At 37.6% G+C, this 21,747-nt stretch overlaps 5 protein-coding genes and 1 long non-coding RNA gene across 13 annotated transcripts; 3 read left to right on the top strand and 3 right to left on the bottom strand.

The window, feature by feature from the left end:
- Positions 1-522: 522 nt before the first annotated feature.
- Positions 523-2,333, top strand: LOC104811262 (mitochondrial import inner membrane translocase subunit TIM17-2-like). 2 transcript variants are annotated; one of them, XM_010537920.1, is made up of 3 exons: positions 537-603; positions 711-782; positions 1,358-2,333. In XM_010537920.1, the coding sequence occupies exon 3, from the start codon at positions 1,405-1,407 to the stop codon at positions 2,092-2,094; it is 690 nt and encodes a 229-aa protein (XP_010536222.1). In that variant the 5' UTR covers positions 537-603; positions 711-782; positions 1,358-1,404; the 3' UTR covers positions 2,095-2,333. The 2 variants fall into 2 exon arrangements, with proteins under 2 accessions (XP_010536221.1, XP_010536222.1); XM_010537919.1 differs by lacking the exon at positions 711-782 and having other exon boundaries at positions 523-603.
- Positions 2,334-5,665: 3,332 nt separating this feature from the next.
- Positions 5,666-9,210, top strand: LOC104811260 (receptor-like protein kinase HSL1). The gene is made up of 2 exons (XM_010537916.2): positions 5,666-8,493; positions 8,604-9,210. The coding sequence occupies exons 1-2, from the start codon at positions 5,889-5,891 to the stop codon at positions 9,041-9,043; spliced, it is 3,045 nt and encodes a 1,014-aa protein (XP_010536218.1). The 5' UTR covers positions 5,666-5,888; the 3' UTR covers positions 9,044-9,210.
- LOC109116591 lies at positions 8,236-8,801 on the bottom strand. Its single transcript, XR_002024063.1, has 3 exons — positions 8,717-8,801; positions 8,453-8,554; positions 8,236-8,328 (listed from the first exon to the last, which is right to left on the bottom strand). It is a non-coding gene; the product is annotated as an uncharacterized LOC109116591 (long non-coding RNA).
- LOC104811261 (nuclear poly(A) polymerase 4-like) lies at positions 8,971-13,678 on the bottom strand. 7 transcript variants are annotated; one of them, XR_771422.1, is made up of 13 exons: positions 13,312-13,678; positions 13,106-13,183; positions 12,767-12,874; positions 12,291-12,353; positions 12,047-12,208; positions 11,688-11,801; positions 11,552-11,614; positions 11,136-11,465; positions 10,907-11,071; positions 9,804-10,781; positions 9,601-9,630; positions 9,386-9,501; positions 8,971-9,063 (listed from the first exon to the last, which is right to left on the bottom strand). XR_771422.1 is itself a non-coding variant. In XM_010537917.1 (10 exons), the coding sequence occupies exons 1-10, from the start codon at positions 13,414-13,416 to the stop codon at positions 10,308-10,310; spliced, it is 1,662 nt and encodes a 553-aa protein (XP_010536219.1). In that variant the 5' UTR covers positions 13,417-13,678; the 3' UTR covers positions 9,385-10,307. The 7 variants fall into 7 exon arrangements, 1 of the variants encoding a protein (XP_010536219.1); XR_771421.1 differs by having other exon boundaries at positions 9,601-10,781; XR_771420.1 differs by having other exon boundaries at positions 9,386-9,630.
- Positions 13,679-14,620: 942 nt separating this feature from the next.
- On the bottom strand, positions 14,621-16,536 carry LOC104811258 (early nodulin-93). Its single transcript, XM_010537915.2, has 4 exons — positions 16,317-16,536; positions 16,068-16,129; positions 15,436-15,511; positions 14,621-14,873 (listed from the first exon to the last, which is right to left on the bottom strand). Exons 1-4 carry the CDS (start codon positions 16,387-16,389, stop codon positions 14,770-14,772), a joined length of 315 nt encoding a protein of 104 aa, XP_010536217.1. The 5' UTR covers positions 16,390-16,536; the 3' UTR covers positions 14,621-14,769.
- A 1,747-nt stretch (positions 16,537-18,283) lies between these two features.
- On the top strand, positions 18,284-21,733 carry LOC104811257 (clathrin interactor EPSIN 1-like). The gene is made up of 11 exons (XM_010537914.2): positions 18,284-18,404; positions 18,508-18,559; positions 19,020-19,099; positions 19,201-19,279; positions 19,366-19,449; positions 19,554-19,699; positions 19,773-19,991; positions 20,194-20,327; positions 20,450-20,655; positions 20,770-21,148; positions 21,347-21,733. The coding sequence occupies exons 1-11, from the start codon at positions 18,364-18,366 to the stop codon at positions 21,580-21,582; spliced, it is 1,656 nt and encodes a 551-aa protein (XP_010536216.1). The 5' UTR covers positions 18,284-18,363; the 3' UTR covers positions 21,583-21,733.
- The last annotated feature ends 14 nt before the right edge of the window (positions 21,734-21,747 follow it).

Below are 21,747 nucleotides of genomic sequence, written 5' to 3'. Positions count from 1 at the left end.
TTCTTAAATTTAAAAAAAAAAGATTTAACACTCTTTTCGAAGGGCATTTTTTTGTGAAAACTATGGAGGTCAATTATAAATCTAAATCGAGTAGGATCGTATCAGACTAAATAATAATATTCAGTTGTAATTTGGTATAAATTTTTTATAGAGGTGAAACTCTAATCGAATTCGACAACTACTAAAACGAATTCTATAAATACCGAATCAAAATTCGAAGTATGCACCTTTATGAACGAATATATATATTAATATTAAGTCTCGCATCTTCATATAACAAAATCATTTTGAGTTGTTTTCAGTTCTAGACTTCTAGTTTAGTACAATTTTTATTGAACCGAATAAATCATTTTCAAACCACAAATATCGCAAAATGGATATTTATGGGGTGAAAATAGAAGAAGGAAGAAATTCAGGGGTCACTGCGGAGCAAAATCTAGAAAAAGAGCGGGGTGAGGTATCACGTGCTTCTCACGTGATTATTAATTTTTTGGTTGAACAAGCGAGAAACCCTATTATATGCCCGCCCACCTCCTCTCTCTATTCTCTTCTCTGCCTCAAATCTTTCCTTCGCCGAGATCATAAACCCTAGTCTCCGTCGAGGTACGTTTTCTCGCGGCATATGTTCATCCGGGAGTAGTTACCACGCGATTGTCTCTGATTCGTTCATTTCGTCTTGGACCCTGAATCGGCTTATTGTGTTTCCACAGTGAATCGATCTCATAGTTGTTTCTTCTTAATCGAGTCCGATTTTTCCGCGGTTCGTGGAGTTTTTACTCGTGGTGAGTTCGAATTGTTGTTTTTCGAGGCTGTGCTTCGTTTGTCTCTTGCGAAATTTCGGGCATTTGGGGTTCTGATTCCAGGTTTCTTCCTATAGTGAATTAGATAGGGTTTTTTACTAGTTACGAATGGTTCGAGGTTGTAATTCCATGCCATTGTTCTACTTTTTCATGTTTCATTCTGTGATATTAGCATTTACAACTAGATTGTCTTCATTTTTTAGACAAACATGATATAGTCTGTTCTCGATCTTCTACGTTTTTGTTGCTGATATCAGTTGATTGTTCGGCATTAGATGTAGATTACGAGAAACCAACCTCATCACCCGTTTTATTTTACCTAAAAAGAAGATTTTTTAAAATATTTTTGATGTTTTTACCTATGGGCACGTTGAATGTGTGCGTTTGAGCTGCATGAAACAAATATGTTTCGATGAGTTTGTTATCAGACTAAAGGGGGGTAGGTCGGTTCCTCGTCCTCTTTGTCTTATTTCAGGTTGGGTGAATAATCTTACTTATGGTCGCCACTCTTGAGCTCATTTGCTAACTTATTTTTTGGTTTTGCTAAAACATCATAGCCCGAGCCTCTACCGTACCCGAGTGAGGTTAAGCCAGTCTTCTATTGATGGGAACACCAGAAACTTCTCGGGAACCTTGCCCTGATCGCATCCTTGATGATATCGGTGGTGCTTTTGGTATGGGGGCTGTTGGAGGTGCTGCCTTCCATTTTATCAAGGGAACATACAATTCTCCTAAGGGGGCCCGTTTAGTAGGAGGTACGCAAGCCGTGAGCATGAATGCTCCCCGGGTAGGCGGCAGTTTTGCTGTGTGGGGTGGTCTTTTCTCGACGTTTGATTGCACCATGGTCTACCTCCGGCAGAAGGAGGATCCTTGGAACTCGATTATAGCCGGTGCTGCCACAGGAGGGTTTCTATCAATGAGACAAGGGCTTGGTCCAGCCTCGAGGTCAGCAATCTTTGGAGGCGTTTTACTTGCTTTGATTGAAGGAGCCGGGATCATGTTAAACAAGGTGCTCAGCCAACCACAGAATATGCCAATGATGGAGGAGCCGGTGCCCAATATGCCTGGCATGCCGGGAATCCCGATGGGGCAGATGCCAAATCAAGCACCTGTGATACCCGAGAGTCTAACCCCAAACACCTCTTCTTCAACCCCATCGTCATCATCATCATGGTTTGGAGGGTTTTTCGGTAAGAAAGATGAACCAGTAACTAGCAGTGGGAGTAAAACCGAGGTTCTGGAGAGTTTTGATGCACCTCCAGTGCCATCATTTGAGTACAACTCTAAAAATTAAAACATGCTCCTCGTTGTTTGATCTGCCGACAGAAAGGGTTCCCCACTTGATTGAGCTCATTTTTTTTGTTCTTCTTCTTTAAGAATGCACCTCTACTCTAGAGATTAAACTTAATCCTGTATGTTCTTCAGTCTACTCATCGGTTTATGTTTTAGTTGATACAGTGTCTTGCTTGTAAGGATGACAAAGAGAGAGTACATATCTATGGAGGACGCATGCTTCCATTCTCTCTTGTTTAAGTTTTGGGACTATGGCCATTAATGGTGTTTCCATATTTGTTAGGGAGATCTTGCCCTAAACCAATATGGCTTTTCATCACCTCAACCAAAACGCATGGAGATTGGTTTTGGACATGAGATGTGATCTTAGTGGCCCAACAAGAGTTTGTTCTTTGAGCTTTGTGCATTGGGTAAATTATTGTTTCGAAGAGAACAAATAATCAGGAGGTTGAAAAGAGATTGTTGGCCAATCTTTTGAAATTTAGACAGAGATTTTTTGGCCATTGGCACTTAGGGTTTGGTTGGCCTAAGTAGTTGACTTAGATTTCAATATAGGGAATGATTTAGCCTAAGCGCACTAATCAGTGCCTAAAATAAAATTAACACAAACAAAGAAAGCCAGACATACACTCAGTTGATTCCAATTATTTTTTTTTTCAGAAAAATGAATATTTTTAAATAAAAATTATTCCAAATTAATCACAATAGAATGAGTTTTTTAATTCAGAAAATGAATAACAATGTGTGGTTATTGAATCTGAATCATATGCTCACTACCAAACAGATTAAGAAAAAGTAAATAATTATACATTTTTCATGGAGGCAAAGTGGTCAAGAAGTCTTCTCTTTCACTCATTACACCAACTCAACCCACTTCCTTAGTAGCAAAAAAACAAAAATATAAATGCCTTTTGTTCTTTAATATATATTTTTTTTGTTAGTCCTTCATTAGTGATTTGGTCATCCATTTGAGTACTTAAGTCTTTTAATTAATTATTGATTTTTTACAATTTTTCTCCCGTGGTTGCTATTATTCCACATAGCTTTTTATATCATTACAATGGGCCTTACCCACCATAAATACACAAAAACAATTCTATGCTAATCATATCACATTATGTTATCTTTACCCAAAAAAACATATTATATTATCTTATAGTTTAATTTTATATATACGTAACGTATACACGAATACACAATGTAGAAAATGTAAAATGTATTTAGCCAAGAACGGAACTTAGAAATTATTATTTTTATTTAAATTGGTCTACCTAGGGGAACTCGTCGATAACCATTAGAAGCTTTTGGATATGATCTCATGTGTGACGTTCCCTCACATTTTTACTAAACTTATTAAATTATATCACATATAGAAAAAAAAAAAGAAAAGAAAAATACAGGATTTTATCTTCTGGAAATTTGGACCGTTGATCGGTATTAGTCAACGGTCAAATACATACCACATGAAACAACAAAAACCTTTAATTTATAACGAAGATGACAGGTAAAATTTTGGGAGATTTTCCAATTTTCCACCCCTTATTTATTTATGTTCTTCGTATTCGCCCCCCTACTTTTATAAGCCTTCGAAATCAAGCCATAACTTAGTTTTGAAGTTTCATAAACTAACAACATCTAGAATACCATTGGTTTGTATCTGATTATTGTAACCTTTTTTTTAATGTATCCGTCGTGGCGGAGCCTTTTCCAATTATATAAAGTTTAAAAGATTACAAGATTATAAAACACTTTAATCGATATATGAAAAATACTGAAATAAGATTTTTTCAAATAATGAAATTTAAAAGATATTAATGTTATACTGTGTAACATGATAATTCTATATTGAAAAAATAAAGTAATTTTATTAAAATTTAAATAGTAAAAGTTACAAAATTACTTGATCCAATATGTTAGCATGCATTGCATTCGTTATTTAGACCGATTTAATAATCGCAAGGAAATATCTAGGGGTTAGTTATTACCAATATAAAATAACAATTGATATAGAATAAATCAATAATATGAGGGGCTTTTCTCAAAATATTTATTAGTTCTTGAGATGTGAACACACGAAATTTCTTAGAGCCCTTTCCGAGCAAATCTATCATACACCAACCTGTCTGAAAAAGACAAATATAATATGAGAAAAATAAAGATTCATTTCTATTTCTATTTTAGAAAAATCAACAATGCATTAAATGCTTTGAATATTGAATACTTTATGTTATACAAACGGTCTGCAAAGACGTGCATATATATATATATATACACACACACACGTATAGAATTAAATAAAATATTTTTTAAAACAAGTAAATATAGTAAAAAAAGGTAATACATAAAATATGGGGAAACTTTGGCTTTACGAATTAATTTTCCAAAGTGGGTTTGGGAAGCTGAACTAAAAGCCGGTTTACGTGTTTAGCTGGATAATCTAAACCGGTTTATAATCGAACCTAGATTGTCTGAATTCGGTGTGAACGTTTGTTTAGAAAAATATACCTAAATCTTAAATCATATAAGGAACTACGGAAGTAATTTTATTTAAATAAAAATATAGAAAAGGGTATGAAAAAGAAAACTAAAGAATTAACCGACGTAAGTAAACCGGTCCTAGATCCAAACCGGTTATCAGGTTTTATGGACGAAAATTCATCCTCAAGAACATCCATGAGTTGAGTATTATTGCAATATTGCCCTTTGAACAAATGCTATTGGAAAGTAATTTCTAGAAGGGTTCTTAATTCTTATGCTTTAGGAGAATAATGATTAATTTTGTCCTTTATTTATTATATAATAAAGTAGCAAAAATACCCAATTACACTTTTACCCTTTTCGAATTCAAACGTGGAATATGGTCAATAAAATTTTATAACCTTTTATTGGTTCATTTAATCAAACACATTCCATATTATATTTAATGAATCTAAGAATAAAAGAAAACAATTGATGAGAAACATATTGACCAAAACAAATGTACCTAAGCATATATTATAAATATACAAATATATACTTATATACATCAATGATTCAATAAAAAAAACGCAACAGTTATATCACTTAGAAAAGTCATAATAACACCCACTTAACACCAATATTAAGTTAAAAAAAAATATTCATATTTTGTTTTACGGGAATAGATAGAAAATATTTAAACAATATGTGATAATTTGTGGCTCAGTAGAAATTTAATTATTTCAAACTTCTACACATTTCTGAGAATAATTACGACATATAAATATTAACATAACTAATATGCACATTAGTTTAGAACAAAAATTCATAATTCGTTTGGATATATAAATGGATTCAAACCAAACCAATAATATCTAATCTAAAACAAATGCAATGTAAATATAAATTATTAAAACGAGATTAATGAATTCAAATTAGATATAAAAATTATCCAAAGATTCAAATGGAGTAAGAATGGAACCAGAATCTTAAATAAAAAACAAATAGATGAAATTTTTTAAATAAAATTTAACTAATTTAGAATAAATAAAATAGATTAGAAAAAGGATAAATCTATAAATTTATAAATAAATCATGAACAAAGACTATGTTAATCATTGTTTTTCTATGTTGGAAGTTTACCCCCCTACAGATTATAGAACCTAATTAATAATACTTTAATTCTCCAGTGGCAAATCCGTAATATCACGCAAAATCAAGCCCTATCTAATACTATACGCTTCATCCATTCATCACATATATAAGTTGCATGTCTTCGTTCCTTGTCCACCAGTGAAGTCCGTTGCAATGTGCCGGCGAAATTAACACGCTTACAAAATGACCATTTTACCCTTTACCCACCTTGTACCTCTCCTCTTCTTCTTAGCCGCCTCTTTGCCCTTTTCTGTAATTTCGCAGCTCGATGAACGGTCAACGCTTCTACGCCTGCAGCTCGAGCTCGGAGACCCACCGTCTCTCTCGTCATGGGGCAACAAATCCTCGCCGTGTGATTGGCCGGAGATTGAGTGCTCCGGCGGAAATGTCACCGGAATCAGCTTCTACAACTTCAACTTCACCGTTCCGGTACCTGGTTCGATCTGCGATTTCCCGAACCTGAGGTCCCTGGATCTGTCGTTCAATTATTTTCCCGGCCAGTTTCCGACGGTTTTGTACAACTGCTCGAAACTTCAGTACTTGGATCTCTCGCAGAACATGTTCGAAGGGCCGATTCCCAGTGACATCAACCGCCTCTCCGGCGAACTCGTGCACCTCGACCTGGCGGCTAACGGGTTTTCCGGCGACATCCCCAAGGCGATAGGAGAGTTGTCGAAGCTCAAAGTTCTGAACCTGTACCAGAGCGAATACAACGGTACGTTTCCGACAGAGATTGGGGATCTGTCGGAGCTCGAGGAGCTGCGGTTGGCGTATAATGACAAGTTTCTACCGGCGAAGATTCCGGCGGGGTTCGGGAAGCTGAAGAAGCTGAGGTATCTGTGGTTTACGGAGATGAATCTGATCGGAGAAATCCCATCCGTTGTTTTCGAGAATCTGACGGCTCTGGAGCACGTTGACTTGTCGGTAAACAACTTGACGGGCCGGATTCCGGAAACGATATTCGAGCTGAAGAATCTGACCCATTTGTATCTGTACGCCAATGATTTGATCGGAGAAATACCCAGATCGATTTTGGCCATGGATCTGGCGGAACTCGATCTTTCGGTGAACAAATTGAACGGTACTATTCCAGAAGTTGTCGGAAACCTGACCAAACTGGAGTTGTTGAGCCTCTTCAAGAACGAGCTTACCGGCGGAATACCGGCGGGCATCGGGAAATTTCCGGAACTGAAGATTCTGAAGCTCTTCAGCAACAAGTTGACCGGAGAAATACCGGCGGATTTGGGGTTTTATTCGAAACTGGAGAGGTTTGAGGTATCAGAGAACCAGTTGACCGGAAAGTTGCCGGAGAATTTGTGCAGAGGAGGTAGCCTACTCGGAGCCGTCGTCTACTCCAACAATCTCACCGGAAAAATCCCACAGTCGCTCGGAAACTGCAGAACCCTCCTCACGATTCAGCTTCAGAACAATCAGTTCTCAGGCGAGATTCCTTCCGGCATTTGGACTTCTCCCGAGATGCAGTGGTTGATGGTGAGTCACAACTCGTTCTCCGGTGAGTTGCCGGAGGAAATCGCGTGGAATATGACGAGGATGGAGATCGACAACAACCGGTTCTCCGGCGAGATTCCACGGAAGATCGGCTCATGGTCAAGTCTAGGCGTGCTCAAGGCAAGCAACAATCTGTTTTCCGGCAAGATTCCGTTGGAGTTAACGTCTTTATCTAATCTCTTGACCCTCTCTCTTGACGGGAACCAACTTTCCAGCGAGTTACCGGCGAAAATCATCTCGTGGAAGTCGTTGAGCAGTCTGGATTTATCCGACAACAAGCTTTCCGGCAAAATCCCGACGGCCCTCGGATCATTGCCTAACCTCATTAGTCTGGACCTGTCGGGAAACCAATTCTCCGGTCATATCCCGTTGAAGATCGGCGATCTGAGGCTCACAAACCTCAACTTGTCATCTAACAGACTGTCCGGGAGAATCCCTGACCAGTTTGACAATCTCGCGTTCGAGAAAAGTTTCTTGAACAACTCGAATCTTTGCGCAGACGACCCGGTTATCAGATTACCGGATTGCAGGCGGGTGCTCGGAAGCTCAAAAGGGCTGCCGGGGAAAATCCTCACCATGATTCTAGTAATCACCATTCTGGTTCTCGCCATCACCCTGCTTGTCACGTTCTTCGTCATCCGGGATTACAGCAGGAAACGCCGAAGGACTGATCTTGAATCGTGGAAGCTAACTTCGTTTCACCGACTAGATTTCTCGGAATCCGAAATCTTATCAAACCTCACGGAGAGCAACGCAATCGGGAGCGGCGGATCAGGGAAAGTCTACAAGATTTTCATCGGCTCCTTGGGCCAAAGCGTGGCAGTGAAGAGGATATGGAGCAGTGAGAAGCTGGACGAGAAGCTGGAGAAGGAGTTCATAGCAGAAGTTGAGATTCTCGGAACGATCAGGCACACAAATATCGTGAAGCTCCTGTGCTGTATTTCGAGCGACGATTCTAAGCTGCTAGTGTACGAGTATATGGCGAACCAAAGCCTGGATCGATGGCTGCATGGGAAGAAGAGAGGTGCAGATACTTGCTTGGATTGGCCAACTCGGTCACGCATCGCCATTGGAGCAGCTCGGGGACTTTGTTATATGCATCATGATTGTTCTCCTGCGATTATACACAGAGATATCAAGTCCAGCAATATCTTGCTGGATTCCGATTTCAACGCTAAAATAGCCGATTTCGGGTTGGCCAAGATGCTGGTAAAGCACAAAGAAAGAGAACATCATACCATGTCCGCTGTTGCCGGATCCTTTGGCTACATAGCTCCAGGTAAACTACATTATGGCCAGAAATCAGTTCTTGAATCCGAAACCCGTTTTTCAGATTCTCTCTGGAAACATACCCAAGAAATCATATTTCTCTATCTGATATAATTGCAGAATACGCATATACATCAAAGGTGAATGAGAAGATTGACGCATACAGCTTCGGGGTAGTCTTGTTAGAACTTGTGACGGGAAGAGAAGGGAACAACGGGGATGAGCATACGAACCTGGCGGACTGGTCGTGGAGGCATTACCAATCCGGGAATCCAATTCCAGACGCGTTTGATCCAGATATCAAAGAAGAATTATCATCCTACATAGAGGAGATGACAACAGTGTTCAAGCTAGGGCTAATGTGTACAAGCACATTACCGAATCACAGACCATCCATGAAGGAGATTCTTCGCATCCTGCATCAGAGTTGTCTTCAAGAAGGGAGTGATCTGCAAAAGATAGGAAAGGAGAAACAGGACACGCCTCTGCTCATCAGCCTTTCTGGTCGGAGAGAGAGTAAACGTGTTGAAGCTGGAGATTTCTTCAACTCCCCCGTGTAATGTAATGTAACGTTTCTGTCCTGTACAATGAATAATCAGTACACAAGATCTATATCAGAGATAGAGACAGAGATTAGATAATGTAAGGTGTTTGAGCTTTATAGACTTCAGAATGTAATCTACACAATAGTAAAGTTATAGAGAATGTACACGATCTCTCTTGACTCTTCAAAGTTTCTCTAACAACAATGAGAAGTCAAATGCTTAATATGAAACATACTCTTCCAACGAGTTTGGAACTTCATGTATCCTAGTATTCTATTATCTCATTATTAACTAGTGCATTAGCTGTTTGTTGCCTTGCTCTGACACCCGGTCCCCGAGAACAGCTGTTACACTTACCGGCAGCGCTTCTTTTTGTTCATAGAGGATGATCTTCGAGAGTTGTACTGTATCACAGATTCAGCTACTTGTATTCACACTTTAATCTGCCATGGAAAGCCAGAGAGCAGCAGTTCCTGGACAGGATGAAATCAGAGGCAGTTAACAATGTTAGAAAACTTAATGATCCAAGAGTCGATGGTAGATGAAAAACACAAGTTCTATAGCAGAGTTACTGGATTGGTAACATCAGTATGGTCCAAGACCTGCCGCAATACACACGCATCTGTTAGCAGATACGAAGAGAAAGAGAAACAGGTACCAAAAATTTGGCAGGATGAGAAGGAAATACATATTACATCTAGTTGCTATGTAGAGTCAGCCCATAAATATGACCGACAAAGATCAGAAGTCAATTATCAAGAGTTTGGTGTGAGACCTGTTTCTTTCCTCGAATCCATTTTTTCAGCAAGCTGAATGCAGTATTTCATTCATGCTGTCAAGAGATGAAGGTGCAAAGTTGCGTCCTCTTGTAGAAGCTCCCCTCCCGTTACTTCCCCGTGGTTTGTCTTCTCTGGTGTCAGTCCAAGAAAACAAAGAACTTCAAATGAGGAAACTCACCTCAGAATTGAGGCTCCTGATCTGTAATTTCCTCCACAAACCCTCCGAGAAATATCTACAGCCATTTGCCTGTCTGCCAAGAATCTCGGAAACTGATTTCACATGCTCACCCAGGTTCATTTTGTTCCATATTACTTGTATCTGATTCCGTGGAAGTTTCATCATTCCCTTGGCTTATTTCTACATTGTTTCCTGCTGCACTCTAGTCTCTGTATCAATTTCTCAGTAGATGAACTATTTCCACACGCATCATCCACATTACCGGTTACCGATTGTTCAATTCAATTGCCCGCATTAAATTGATAAGAGATTCGACAGGCAACTAGCTGCTACCAATGTCAGAAACCAGAGTTTCTATCCTTCTTGGGCTACAAGATGCTCGCTTGTTTGGTCTGTCCTGTTTCACATCCAGCGGTTCATCATCATTCTTCCTCTTGGCATGTCTCTCATCTGAACCGGAATGACAACCTCTGTTGATATTCTCAGCCTGCTGTTTATGCTTCAAAGGTTGGGATCTTTTAATTCCATGGGGAAAAACAAAGTCAGGAAGCTCCTGTAGACGCACATGAGACACATGTATGTCCATTCCAGGTCTCCAAAACATGTACGAGTTGATCTCATGCCTGAATTCCTCCACTGTTCCTCGTATATCATACCGCCGGCCTTCTCTACAAGTTACTCCCTCGGTTCTCCACAAACCCATGAAAAAAGAACAATTTGGGTATTCCTTCGAACAATCCATAAATCCACTTGTATTAGGGTGGCATTGCAGTATTGACTTTGTGTCTCTCTCAATCTGCAGTCACATGTGATAAGCATAGGTCAGAAATCCAGAGAAGTTTTGCATCAGAGACGAGCAAAAATAAATGTGCAGCTGAAGACACATCATTTTACGACATATTTCTGTCAAAAAGCTTTTACCTTCAGAACGAGCTGTCTCATACGTGACTCCACCCAGCCTCTCCATGCCAGCAAATTATCTATATCTGCTGCAACTATGTCAATTTGCAGGAAATTTTTGTACGCCTCAAAGAAAAGGTAAGGCTCAAATAATGTACTCCATGGCATCTTTTTCAACTCAATTTCCTGCAAGAACGTCACACAGTCAAGATAAGCTAAGTAAAACAAACAACTACCAACTTGTACTCACCTGACAAACAATGTTACCACGGCTGAATTGCACCTCCATGACACGTAGTGTGCTCGGGCAGACATTATAACTGGAATTCATGCAAGGGTATGCAGGAGTAATAATTGGCATGAGATGATGGCGATCACGAGGGTTTTTGCGGGGATCCCACACGGGAAAATTGAGCTCATCCTGTTCTATTGCACACAGCATAACAGGATTTGGCCACCGCCACTGAGTATACACCCTAAAAAACCGAGAAACCAGCATACTGGGAATTGCATTAGGATAAAGCTGGCAGACACGTGCAACTAGAAGAGCCCAGTTCACACCACCAAGAAACCCATGAACCTGCATTCAGGGAGAGAGGCCTAGATAACACACTGACGTGAAAAAGTGGAAGGTCAAACTGAAAAGCACTGAGGATAGAGTCTTACATTTGAATAAATACCACGCCTTTTTGCCCAATACTTCAAACATCTTAGAGTAGTACAGAAATGCTGCAATTGTGCAGAAGATTAGGGGTTTGTAGACACAATCTACTGAATCTATAAATAAAAACCGAAAGCATACCTCGATATTTGGAACTAGTTTGAGTATTTGACCAGCAACCCTGCAGCCATTTAGACTGCGAACAGTTTGTTCATCCACATTATACAGTACACTGGGGCAGGAAATATTTACGTCCTGCCATAACGATATCCCAAATAAAAGAGGCATTAGTTAAATAACCCATGGATCTGCACTTTTTTAAACAATAAACTCCTAAGACATTGACTACTTAAGGGTTTCTGCTCTAGGATTCTAGGAATCGAAATGTTGGATGCGATCTAAAAACTAAATAGCACCACTTGTAGTGATTGGTATGCAATTTTCTGCCATCAAGTAAGAAAAACTCTCTAGACGTTATCATAACAAGAGTGTTGACGTACTTGTGGAACAACCAAAAGCGATATGCTAGCATAAAGTAGATCAATTGATATTCCTTGGAACTTAAATTTCATCACAGGGACATGAGCATCTGGAACAGGGTATAGTTCTGTGACTTCTTCCATCTCTGCCAGAATATCATGCAAAATAATGAAGAAGTCCTCCTGATAAAAAAAGGTTGAAATTAGAACCTGAAGTCAAAGATTTCAAGATGTAGAAACAAAACAGAACAATAAGAAAACTTACCTCTCGGTTGATGTAAGACGGACCAATGCACAAAGTATCAATGTCAGCCCCCGGTCCATGGACCTGTAAATGTACAAAGTTGTCTTATTTAACAAACCCAAAAAAAGTAAGATAGTCCATTACAAGGGGAAATCAAAGAGAGAATAACAGAAGATAATTCTAAGATGCCGCCAAAAGTATAGTGACACTTGAAAGATCCAAATCCCAGCCAAGTACTCTTGACAGAAATTCAGAGCAAAATTAGCATATCCTGATATGCTTAATTAGAGGTTAGTGGTTACCAATTCATATCCACTTTTAATCTATTTAAGAGAAAAATAAATGACCTTACTCCTCAAACTCTTTTCCAACAAATTGCGATAAGACAATTTCTCGAAGATACAATAAATTCACCACAAGCCACCAGACAGTCGAACTTGATCCATAACAGAGGACAGAGTAGAACAACCAAATGCAACACATCACGAAATACTTACGCCCAGACGATAAGAACCAAATGTCAAAATGACTGCATTTGCCTCCTCCGCCATCTGATCCGTATAGCCCCTTTGACGGGTAAGAGCTTTCACCCAATTGGTTACAATCTACAAAAAAACAACAAGTTTCTTCTTCGTAAATCTATCATTTAGGAACAAAATCTGGCAAAAGGGCAAAAGTTACACACAGATAGATAGTACTAGGTTTCACCACAAAGTTTCATTTATCTACTAACGCATCTACACTGACACTACCGGAAGTTGCTTGTCATCCAAGGAAAGCTCTTGCTTTTGAATTTAAACCGTCAAGCAACCAAGCAGATAAGTTCTTCAAGATACCTGTTTGATTTGACTGAGAACCTCCTCTCTCTTATCAGTTTCCTCCTTGCTTTCGTATAACCCAGAATCAATCAGGAACTGCTCCATTGAAACAACAGCGATAAGAAATTTCAACGATTCAGTTACAGACATTGACCAAAATTCCCAGAGTTCTAAAGATCAGAATCGTATAAAAACGAACTATAAAGACGAAAACATCACATTACCTTCTCCAGCTCTGAATTGCGTTGGATATCAGCCGCCGTCGGTTCAGCCAGTGAGAGAGGCTTCACGAACGCAGAATTGCTAGGGTTTTGAGAACCCACCACCATATTCGCAACAATGAATCGACTGATCAAGAAAAAAACGACAAAAACCCTGATTCCGGCTGAATTTCAGGGGAAACCAAGCCAAAACCGATCGCGTAAAATCGAGAAGACCTGAGATCGGCTCGAGAAGGAAAATCAGAAAACGATCGCGAACAAGGATGATTAGAAGAATACAGAGGAATTCAGAGAAACCAAGAAGCGAAATCTGGAGAACCGCGTTGTCGAGAGAGCGGCGGGCTATGGCGAAAGACACTGCTTTGGGAAGTTTTTGAGATTTTGTCTTAAAAAAAGTGTTCTGTATCACACCCCACACATATATATGTATGTATAGATATAATAAAATCTTTTTCCTATAAAAAAAAAGGATTTTCCAGAGTGGAAGGCAGAAGAAAATATTACAGCCATAATAGATTTATTACATACAAATCGATGTTAAAAAAAAAGTCTTCATTTTTATTTTATTTTCTTGCATGAATTGTGAATATCAAGAAATAATTTTTCACATACTTGAATATCTTGAGACTATATCTTTTACTTTTCTCAAATTTGTTTTTTTTCTTTTTAAAATAAAAATACCATTCTAACAACTTTATTTTCTTTAAAAAATATAGTTTATCTCTTCTATAATTAATTTATATACAAATTATACACTATATAATATTTTAAATTGATAGTTAAAACATCTAAAATATTAATAGATCACAAATATTATAAAATTTGTATACAATTATGAATTCAAACAATAAAATATGTAATAAATTTATTATATAAACGATTATATATAAAAATTATATAATTCTAAACATCACAATAAAAATTTAAATATTTATACAAATTCTAAATAGAACAATATAATAAATTTTATAAATACTTCAATTTTTATCACCATAGTTAGAATTTTATAATTTGTGATCTAGTTATAATAAGATTAAAGTAAATTCTTTTAATAAATAAAATAATTGATGACTTTTTTCACAAAATCAATAGTCGATAAATTTGTAGAACATATTTAACTTGCATGGCTTTTGTAGATTAAATCCTTGATAATTGTTAGAGTTTAGTTCAAATATTTGTAACATGTTTTTTCAACCACTAATAATCACAATGAACATTTTTCTTGAATTTTATGATTGCTGTATTGCCTCTTTTAGTTTTAGCTTTACAATTGGTCATACAAAAAAATAATATGATATTTTACAAAAAAAAATCATTTAGATTCTGACCATTTAATTAATTTCTCATAAAAAATTTATTTAAAATATCACAGCAAGTCTACACAGAGAGGGGACCAGAGCATTCATGTCAAGCAAAACAAAAAGACAGTGCAATAGTTGCACGGGAAGACACTTGAGGAATTCATTTGATGTCTTGTTGAGATTTCTTGAACTGAGCCGCATTGTTTCTCCTTGCCCCTTCAAGAATGGTTTTGTCTGCAGTTATGAAGAACCCTGCAATGGATGCTGTTCAAACCAAACCCATCAGAATTCGTGAAAAAGGGATGTTTCATTTATAGGCGATTTCGAAATTTCGTAAGATGTGTGATCGAATGCAGCAGCCATAGTGCTCAGATTGGATCTTTCGTGAACGGAGGAACAAACGAGACGAAGAAGAAAAGCTCAATCTTGTTCGAACGTTAACACAGAATAACCGGGACAGTTCCTTACGCCCCAAGAAAAAGGTTGAACTCATCAAGAAATTTCGAAAGGAAAGATACGAAAAAAGACCCAAAAAAGAAAAGATCAAATCTTGTTCGAATGTTAACCCAGAAAAATCGGGACTTTTTTAACGCCCAAAGCAAAAAGGTTGAACTCATCAAGAAATTTCTAATGGAAAGATATGAAAAAGATCTTTAGTGCCATGAAGAAAGCCTCAAACTTATATAGAGTACAATGCAAATATAGCTTTATATTTCTTTCTAAAACCTTCTGAGGCAACAGTTGCTAGACGTGGGAAGAGACGGAAATTTCATAACGAAATGGGAAAATGTGAAGGAAAAGCATTCGGGTAAAGAGATATATATACCTGCGGATATTATCAGTGCCTGAGCGGTGTAATTGAGGTTTTTCTTTGCCCATGGAATCTTACGAACCGCAACAAGCTGTTAGTAATGGTAGACACAACAAGAAACACGAGAATCAGTACAAGTTTCGATTCATCAAGAACAAAAAAGAAATCTCAGTACAAGTACGATAAGAAATACAGAAACTAAAAGGGTGACAGATACATAACAGTGTATATGCATCAATGAAACTAAATCTATCCATCATCCATGATCTTGGCCGCTACTTCCAATGGTGAAATTGGAATTGGAGAAAGGAGATCATCTAAACTAATTCTCAGTTGCAAAAGAACAAGGCACATTATACACAACACAACAAAAGCAAGCACTGCTTCTTCATTTCATGGCATGGACAATTCAATGTTAGCAGAAGATACATAAAATCTTCGAAACCCTATTCGGAGAACCATCCAAGGAACAGAAACACAAACTCATGTGGCCTTCAGACCAATCTAACCAAAAACTTCACCTCGAACTCGAAATGGGTTTCAAACTCGATCCTTCACAGGAATTACAAACAGTAAACCCACTGTTCCCCAGGAAAATAACCAAAAAAAAACGATAGATGAGAAATCGAAGCGATCAATAAGATTACCGTAGGAATAGCACTGGCGACACCTGCGACGGCGGCCGCCTTGGCTCCGGCACGAACTCCTTCTGCAAGAGACAAATCCAAACGCCAGGTTATCAATACGATGGAGAGGGAATAAGAAAATCGAAACCCTTTTCTCAGATTTTTTTCGGGGGAGATTAATCTTATTCCTCTTTGGCAAGCTACGAAACTCAAAAACAGAACACATAGCGGGATCAAGGCGAACAGATCAGGGGAGAAAAGGGGGAAAACCTTGGGTGCAAGACTCGGTTCGCTTGGTCTTGTCGGTCTCAAAGGGAGAAGCAGTTTCAGAGGGATTTCCCATCTGGGTTGCGTCTGATCTTCAGAATCAGAATCACGAGAAGAAGAAGAAGAAGAAGAAGAAGAAGAGAATCGATTGAGATGATGTAGACGAGAGAAGAGAGACGGGTCGCGATTTGCTTTTGTTATTTCTCTCTCTTGCATATAATAAACCGGATTGTTCTGTGATTGGGCATTCCGGTTTAATGGTCTGCTTTGGTAGACGTTGTTAAAGTTTAAAGCACCCATCAAACGGGCCGGCCTGATGACCCGATCTGGGCTGAGCCCATAATCGAGATTTTGGATTTGGGTTTGGACCGGTTCAATCGATTTGTTTATAAAACTAATTCCGAACTTCGGTTTTATAGGATTTGTAAATATTATCATAAACCTTATATAAAAAATTATAAATATTTGATGTGAATTTATGATAATGTTTGCAAAATTTATATTGTTGTCGTTATACTGAACGTTAGAGTTTTTAATCACATATAATCTTATTTTATACTTTCCTATTTTTGTGTGCAGTCCACTGGAAAATAATAAAGTTTCGGTGTATTACACAGAAAAAATTGTTAATGGGTCATTGTTATTATATATACAAAATAGAAAAATTTAATAAAAATATATCATTATAAATTTTTTTACCTTCTACAACTAAATTTTATGATTGTTATTTTTTGAAATTTATATATAACCACTTCATTGTAACATTTGAAATATATATTTTTGATAAAACAAACTAGACAATCAATAAAAAAATTGATCATCAATTCGGTTGCGTAAAACTATTTTCAAAAAATTTATCGTTGAAAATATTTTTCAACAGTCACGGTGACAACATATAAAATCAAAAGTAATTTCAAAAATTTATATATAAATGAATATGAAAGATGTTTTTTTGTTTATACCATAAGACAACAAGATTTTTTTCAAGATTATTCAAATTAGAAAATTGTCTTCTTCTATCAAATTGTCAATGTAGATATTAAAAGTTGACGTCGAATAACATTTGTTCTGCAAAACTGAAATTTAAGTCTCAATTTATTTTCTATCATCTTCTTTGAAAAGATATGATCATGTGGTTGACAAGATCTCTAATCAAATATTTGTGCTTTATCTCATCTTTCTGATAATTAGGATGATATTTTAATATTTTTTGTATCGATTGAGTCCAAAACCAAATCATCCAAATCCATTTGCTCAGTATATAGGGAAAAACTTGAATATTTGATATATTATCGATTATAATCTTTCCAGTATGCTGATAAAATTTTTTTTTTTAAAAAAAAATTATCAATTGTTTACCAAATCAAATATAAAATTAAATAAATAAATAAAACCAAAATTTATAATTATAATCAAAACATAGAAATCAATGATTAAATAAAAATAAAAAATAATTAAAATAAAAATCATAACTCTCATATCTTTAATTAAGTTATTCTTTGTTTTTTAAATTATGATTAAATATTAGATTGTAAATGTTTTTTTATAAAAAAAAATAGTTATGAAATAATAAAAATAGATAAGAAACAAAGAATAAAAAATGAAGTTGCTTAATCTAAATAAGAGAATAGAGAAATAAAATAAGTGGAGGGGCACAAATAAAAACTCTATGGGGGCATTTAGATTTTTTGTTAAAATTTTATAAAATTTATAACTAAATCATAATTTTTTTTATTTAAGTTGATGGGGGCTAGGATCCACTCCATTGCATGTAGGTCCGCCTACACACACCAAAACCATGACAAAAAGAACACGATAGTTATATGGAACGGCACGAAGTTCAAATGTATTTCAAGGATCTGACACGTCTTCCGTTTTATTGAGGCAAAGGGAGGAAGGAGTTCGTGCCGTTTTGTTCACAAAAGAAGAAGAAAAAAAGCCATAAAAGCAAAACCGAGCAAGGCGTCTGATCAGATCTACGCTTCTCCTCCCATCAAAATTTTTTGCAGGTTTTTGTTTCGGTTGTTGGTATTATTTCTTGGGATTCGAAATGGATTTCATGAAGGTATTCGATCAAACGGTTCGCGAAATGTAGGTTTTCCGTCTAATCTACTTCGATTTTGGATCCAATGATTTACTTTTCTATCAAATTCGATATATTTTCTACTTATTTTGATGTGTTTTCCGATTTCAGAAAGAGGGAGGTGAATCTGAAGGTTTTGAAGGTCCCCGAGATCGAGCAGAAGGTTAGAATCCACTTGTTTCGTCCTCGCTTAGCTTTCTATATGTGCTGAAATGTCTCCTGTTCGGTTGGTGGGAAAAATATTGTAGGATGTGTTATTGTGTTATCAGAATGCATGAAAACGAATCTGTGAAATGGAATCGGCAATAATTATGAGTAGTTGAGCTGATTTTGTTTTGATTACGTTGTTCCGATGCTGAATCTCCATATGATTTTTTGTGAACTGCTTAGGAAACTGGCCCAGAGATTAGAATCTCTCTGGGATTGTGTCATAATTCAATGGCTATCCTCCTAGTTGCGGGAATTCTGTCTTTGATCTTGATTCCTGCCCTTTGAATTAACTTTGTTCCAATCACAGATTATATGCTAAGTGTTTATGCTCGATTCTGGCATCTCAATTGTGCCGATGATGAAATTACTGGGATCTAGTTATGTTAATAACTCTTGGGCTGTGTTTAGTACAGGTATTGGATGCTACAGATAATGAACCTTGGGGTCCTCATGGGACAGCATTGGCAGAGATAGCTCAGGCCACAAAGAAATTGTAATATCCAAGTTTACGAATTCATTCTTTAAGATGTGATTCTACTTTTAACAAATTTTTATTTTGTAATGTTTTTTTCTGCTCATTGACAATATGCATAGTACGGAGTGCCAGATGGTTATGAATGTTCTATGGACTAGGTTGGGTGAAACAGGAAAAGATTGGCGTTATGTCTACAAGGTGAGAATCCTCTTGACCTTTTCCTGTGATGTGAAATTCCACAGTTTATACTATTGGTGTAATCCTATATATTATGTTTCTATCAGGCACTGGCTGTTATAGAGTATCTGATTTCACACGGATCAGAACGTGCAGTTGACGAGATTATTGAACATACTTACCAAATATCTGTAAGTACCTGTCAGTGTTATCTCTCCTTGCCTGCAGTTGGAGATTGTGAATCTTTTGCTGACGTGATCTTTGTTGGTTTGTTTTTTCATTGTCCTTGGTTTAGTCACTCACAAGCTTCGAGTACGTGGAACCAAATGGAAAAGATGTGGGAATCAATGTGAGGAAGAAGGCGGAAAACATAGTGGCACTGTTGAACAATAAGGAAAAAATCCAGGAAACCAGAGAGAAAGCAGCATCAAATCGTGACAAGTTAGTGAAAAGGATAATTTTGTACTTCATTGTTCTTTCTATGGAGCCTTGATCAGTCTTACCTTCAATTTAGGTATGTCGGCCTTTCATCGTCGGGAATATCATATAAGTCTGGTTCAGCTTCATATGGTGGTAGTTACCAGAGTGGTTCAAGAAACTTTGATAGCTACAAGGATAGAGATAATAGGGAAGAAGAGAAGAATGACTTTGATTCTTTCAGAAAGTCAAGACAGGGTGTTAAAAGTGATGAACAAAGTTACAATTCGAAGAAGAGTGCCCCGCTCTATGGCAGGTTTTGTATTAAACCCATTACTTTACTGGTTTAACTTAATTGTGGCATATCTCGGATTTTGCAATTTGTGTTTTTCAGTTGAAGATTCTCGTTTGTGTCTTTGATTCTGGATTTATTTTGAATGCTTTGTCTTTTCCATAGCTGAGGTTGGGCAAGATATTTAGATTCTTGTTTTTATGTTGTTTCAATTCTCTATCTTCAGCATGGATCAAGATAATTTATCCGGTGGAACGATACTACCTTCAAAGCAACAGGAATCTGGAAAGTACAGTGGATCTCCTTCGAACAATGATGATGATTTTGATGATTTCGATCCTCGTGGAACTTCTACCAATAGTATGTTTCCCTCGATGACTTTGTGCATGCATATTGTTACTCATTGGATTGCATTTTTAAGGTTTTCGACCAAATCTTAGATCTTACCCGAATCTAATATCTTGGGTTTTACTCTTTGGCAGAGCCAACAACAAACAGTGCCAGCCAGGTGGACCTTTTTGGAGCAAATCTGATTGGTGACCTATTGGATGCACCTATACCTGGTCAAACCGAGACATCTTCAATTAGCAACGATGAGAGATCTCAAGAGGTTGATTTATTTTCTGATGCAACTTTTGTATCAGCATTTTCGTCTCCTCAGGAGACTCGATCTGGATCACCCGTACAGGTCTGGTTCTTCTTACACCTAGAACCCTTGATCTAGTGCTCTTTCTCGTGATTCCTTTTTTTGAGTTGCTTGGAAAAAAGTTTCGATTCTCTTTGTATCACTGTGTCTTTACAGAAAGAAGATGATCTTTTCGCTGCATCTGAACCATCTGTCAAAGTTTCTTCAGCTCCTCCAACGATCGATCTTTTTGCATCTCCCGAGCCATTTGCACAACCAGAAGCCAAAATTCTTAAACCTGAACCAGCAATCACCCCTGGCATTGTTGACCCATTTGCAGCGGTTCCTCTTAACAGCTTTGATGGATCTGATCCTTTTGGTGCATTCACTTCTCCTTTAGCTGCAGCCTCTACAGATACACAGAAGTCCACTGGCCCACCGTCTTTGGCAGACTCAAAGCAACAAAATCCCCAAAAGAAGGATGGTTTCCAGGTGAAATCAGGAATTTGGGCAGACTCTCTGAGCCGGGGTCTGATCGACCTTAACATAACCGCCCGTAAGTATATAACTTTTTCCCCTTTTGTTGATACAAAGCTGTCTTCATCCCGTATATTTTGTGTATAGAAATCAAACGGCACTTATTTTTGGCATCATGTCATAGATAGATTACTTGTTTACTGAAAGAATAATGGGTTTTGCTTCCCGAATCTTTTCCTTGCCCTAACAATATTTGTACGGAAACGTCACTTGTCAGCCAAGAAAGTGTCACTAGCGGACGTGGGGGTGGTGGGTGATCTGAGCAATGTGTCGGGTGAACAGCAGAAGGCAGCTGCGGCCGCATACTACACCACGGGTTGGTCGATGGGTGCGGGCTCAGGCCTCGGTAGACCGGGATCATACGCACCTCCGCAACAAGCCCCCGATATCTCGGATGATTTCTTCTCTAGTCTCAGTAGCCAACAATATCAATACGGAGGCTTTAAGCAGTGAAATTTTCAGACCGTTCAAGTTATGTCTTGGGATTCCGCATATTCAGATCCTGGTTTCGGATGAGAAAGATTCCAGGTTCGATTTCTAAATCTTCCTTAATCGGATTTTTTTTTTTTTGGTGCGTTTCATCATCCATGAGTCAATCTTGTGGCTGGTCCTAAGAAA

The sequence above is a fragment of the Tarenaya hassleriana genome, unplaced genomic scaffold (assembly GCF_000463585.1).
Source record: "Tarenaya hassleriana unplaced genomic scaffold, ASM46358v1 Cleome19, whole genome shotgun sequence".
Taxonomy (NCBI): Eukaryota; Viridiplantae; Streptophyta; class Magnoliopsida; order Brassicales; family Cleomaceae; genus Tarenaya; species Tarenaya hassleriana.
This window is presented reverse-complemented; position numbering and strand designations above follow the sequence as displayed.

What these genes read in the sequence shown, in the direction of transcription:
- LOC104811257 (XM_010537914.2), top strand. Translation starts at nt 18,364, where the DNA reads ATGGATTTCATGAAGGTATTCGATCAAACGGTTCGCGAAAT. An exon ending in TCCCCGAGATCGAGCAGAAG is followed by an intron (nt 18,560 to 19,019) that starts GTTAGAATCCAC and finishes TGTTTAGTACAG; the next exon opens with GTATTGGATGCTACAGATAA. An exon ending in GATCTGGATCACCCGTACAG is followed by an intron (nt 20,656 to 20,769) that starts GTCTGGTTCTTC and finishes GTGTCTTTACAG; the next exon opens with AAAGAAGATGATCTTTTCGC.
- LOC104811261 (XM_010537917.1), bottom strand. Translation starts at nt 13,416, where the DNA reads ATGGTGGTGGGTTCTCAAAACCCTAGCAATTCTGCGTTCGTGAAGCCT. An exon ending in TTGGTTCTTATCGTCTGGGC is followed by an intron (nt 12,354 to 12,766) that starts GTAAGTATTTCG and finishes GTACATTTACAG; the next exon opens with GTCCATGGACCGGGGGCTGA. An exon ending in TGAGACAGCTCGTTCTGAAG is followed by an intron (nt 10,782 to 10,906) that starts GTAAAAGCTTTT and finishes ATGTGACTGCAG; the next exon opens with ATTGAGAGAGACACAAAGTC.
- LOC104811262 (XM_010537919.1), top strand. Translation starts at nt 1,405, where the DNA reads ATGGGAACACCAGAAACTTCTCGGGAACCTTGCCCTGATCGCATCCTT.
- LOC104811258 (XM_010537915.2), bottom strand. Translation starts at nt 16,389, where the DNA reads ATGGGAAATCCCTCTGAAACTGCTTCTCCCTTTGAGACCGACAAGACC. An exon ending in AACCGAGTCTTGCACCCAAG is followed by an intron (nt 16,130 to 16,316) that starts GTTTTCCCCCTT and finishes TGTCTCTTGCAG; the next exon opens with AAGGAGTTCGTGCCGGAGCC. An exon ending in TCGCCAGTGCTATTCCTACG is followed by an intron (nt 15,512 to 16,067) that starts GTAATCTTATTG and finishes CATTACTAACAG; the next exon opens with CTTGTTGCGGTTCGTAAGAT.
- LOC104811260 (XM_010537916.2), top strand. Translation starts at nt 5,889, where the DNA reads ATGACCATTTTACCCTTTACCCACCTTGTACCTCTCCTCTTCTTCTTA. An exon ending in CTTTGGCTACATAGCTCCAG is followed by an intron (nt 8,494 to 8,603) that starts GTAAACTACATT and finishes ATATAATTGCAG; the next exon opens with AATACGCATATACATCAAAG.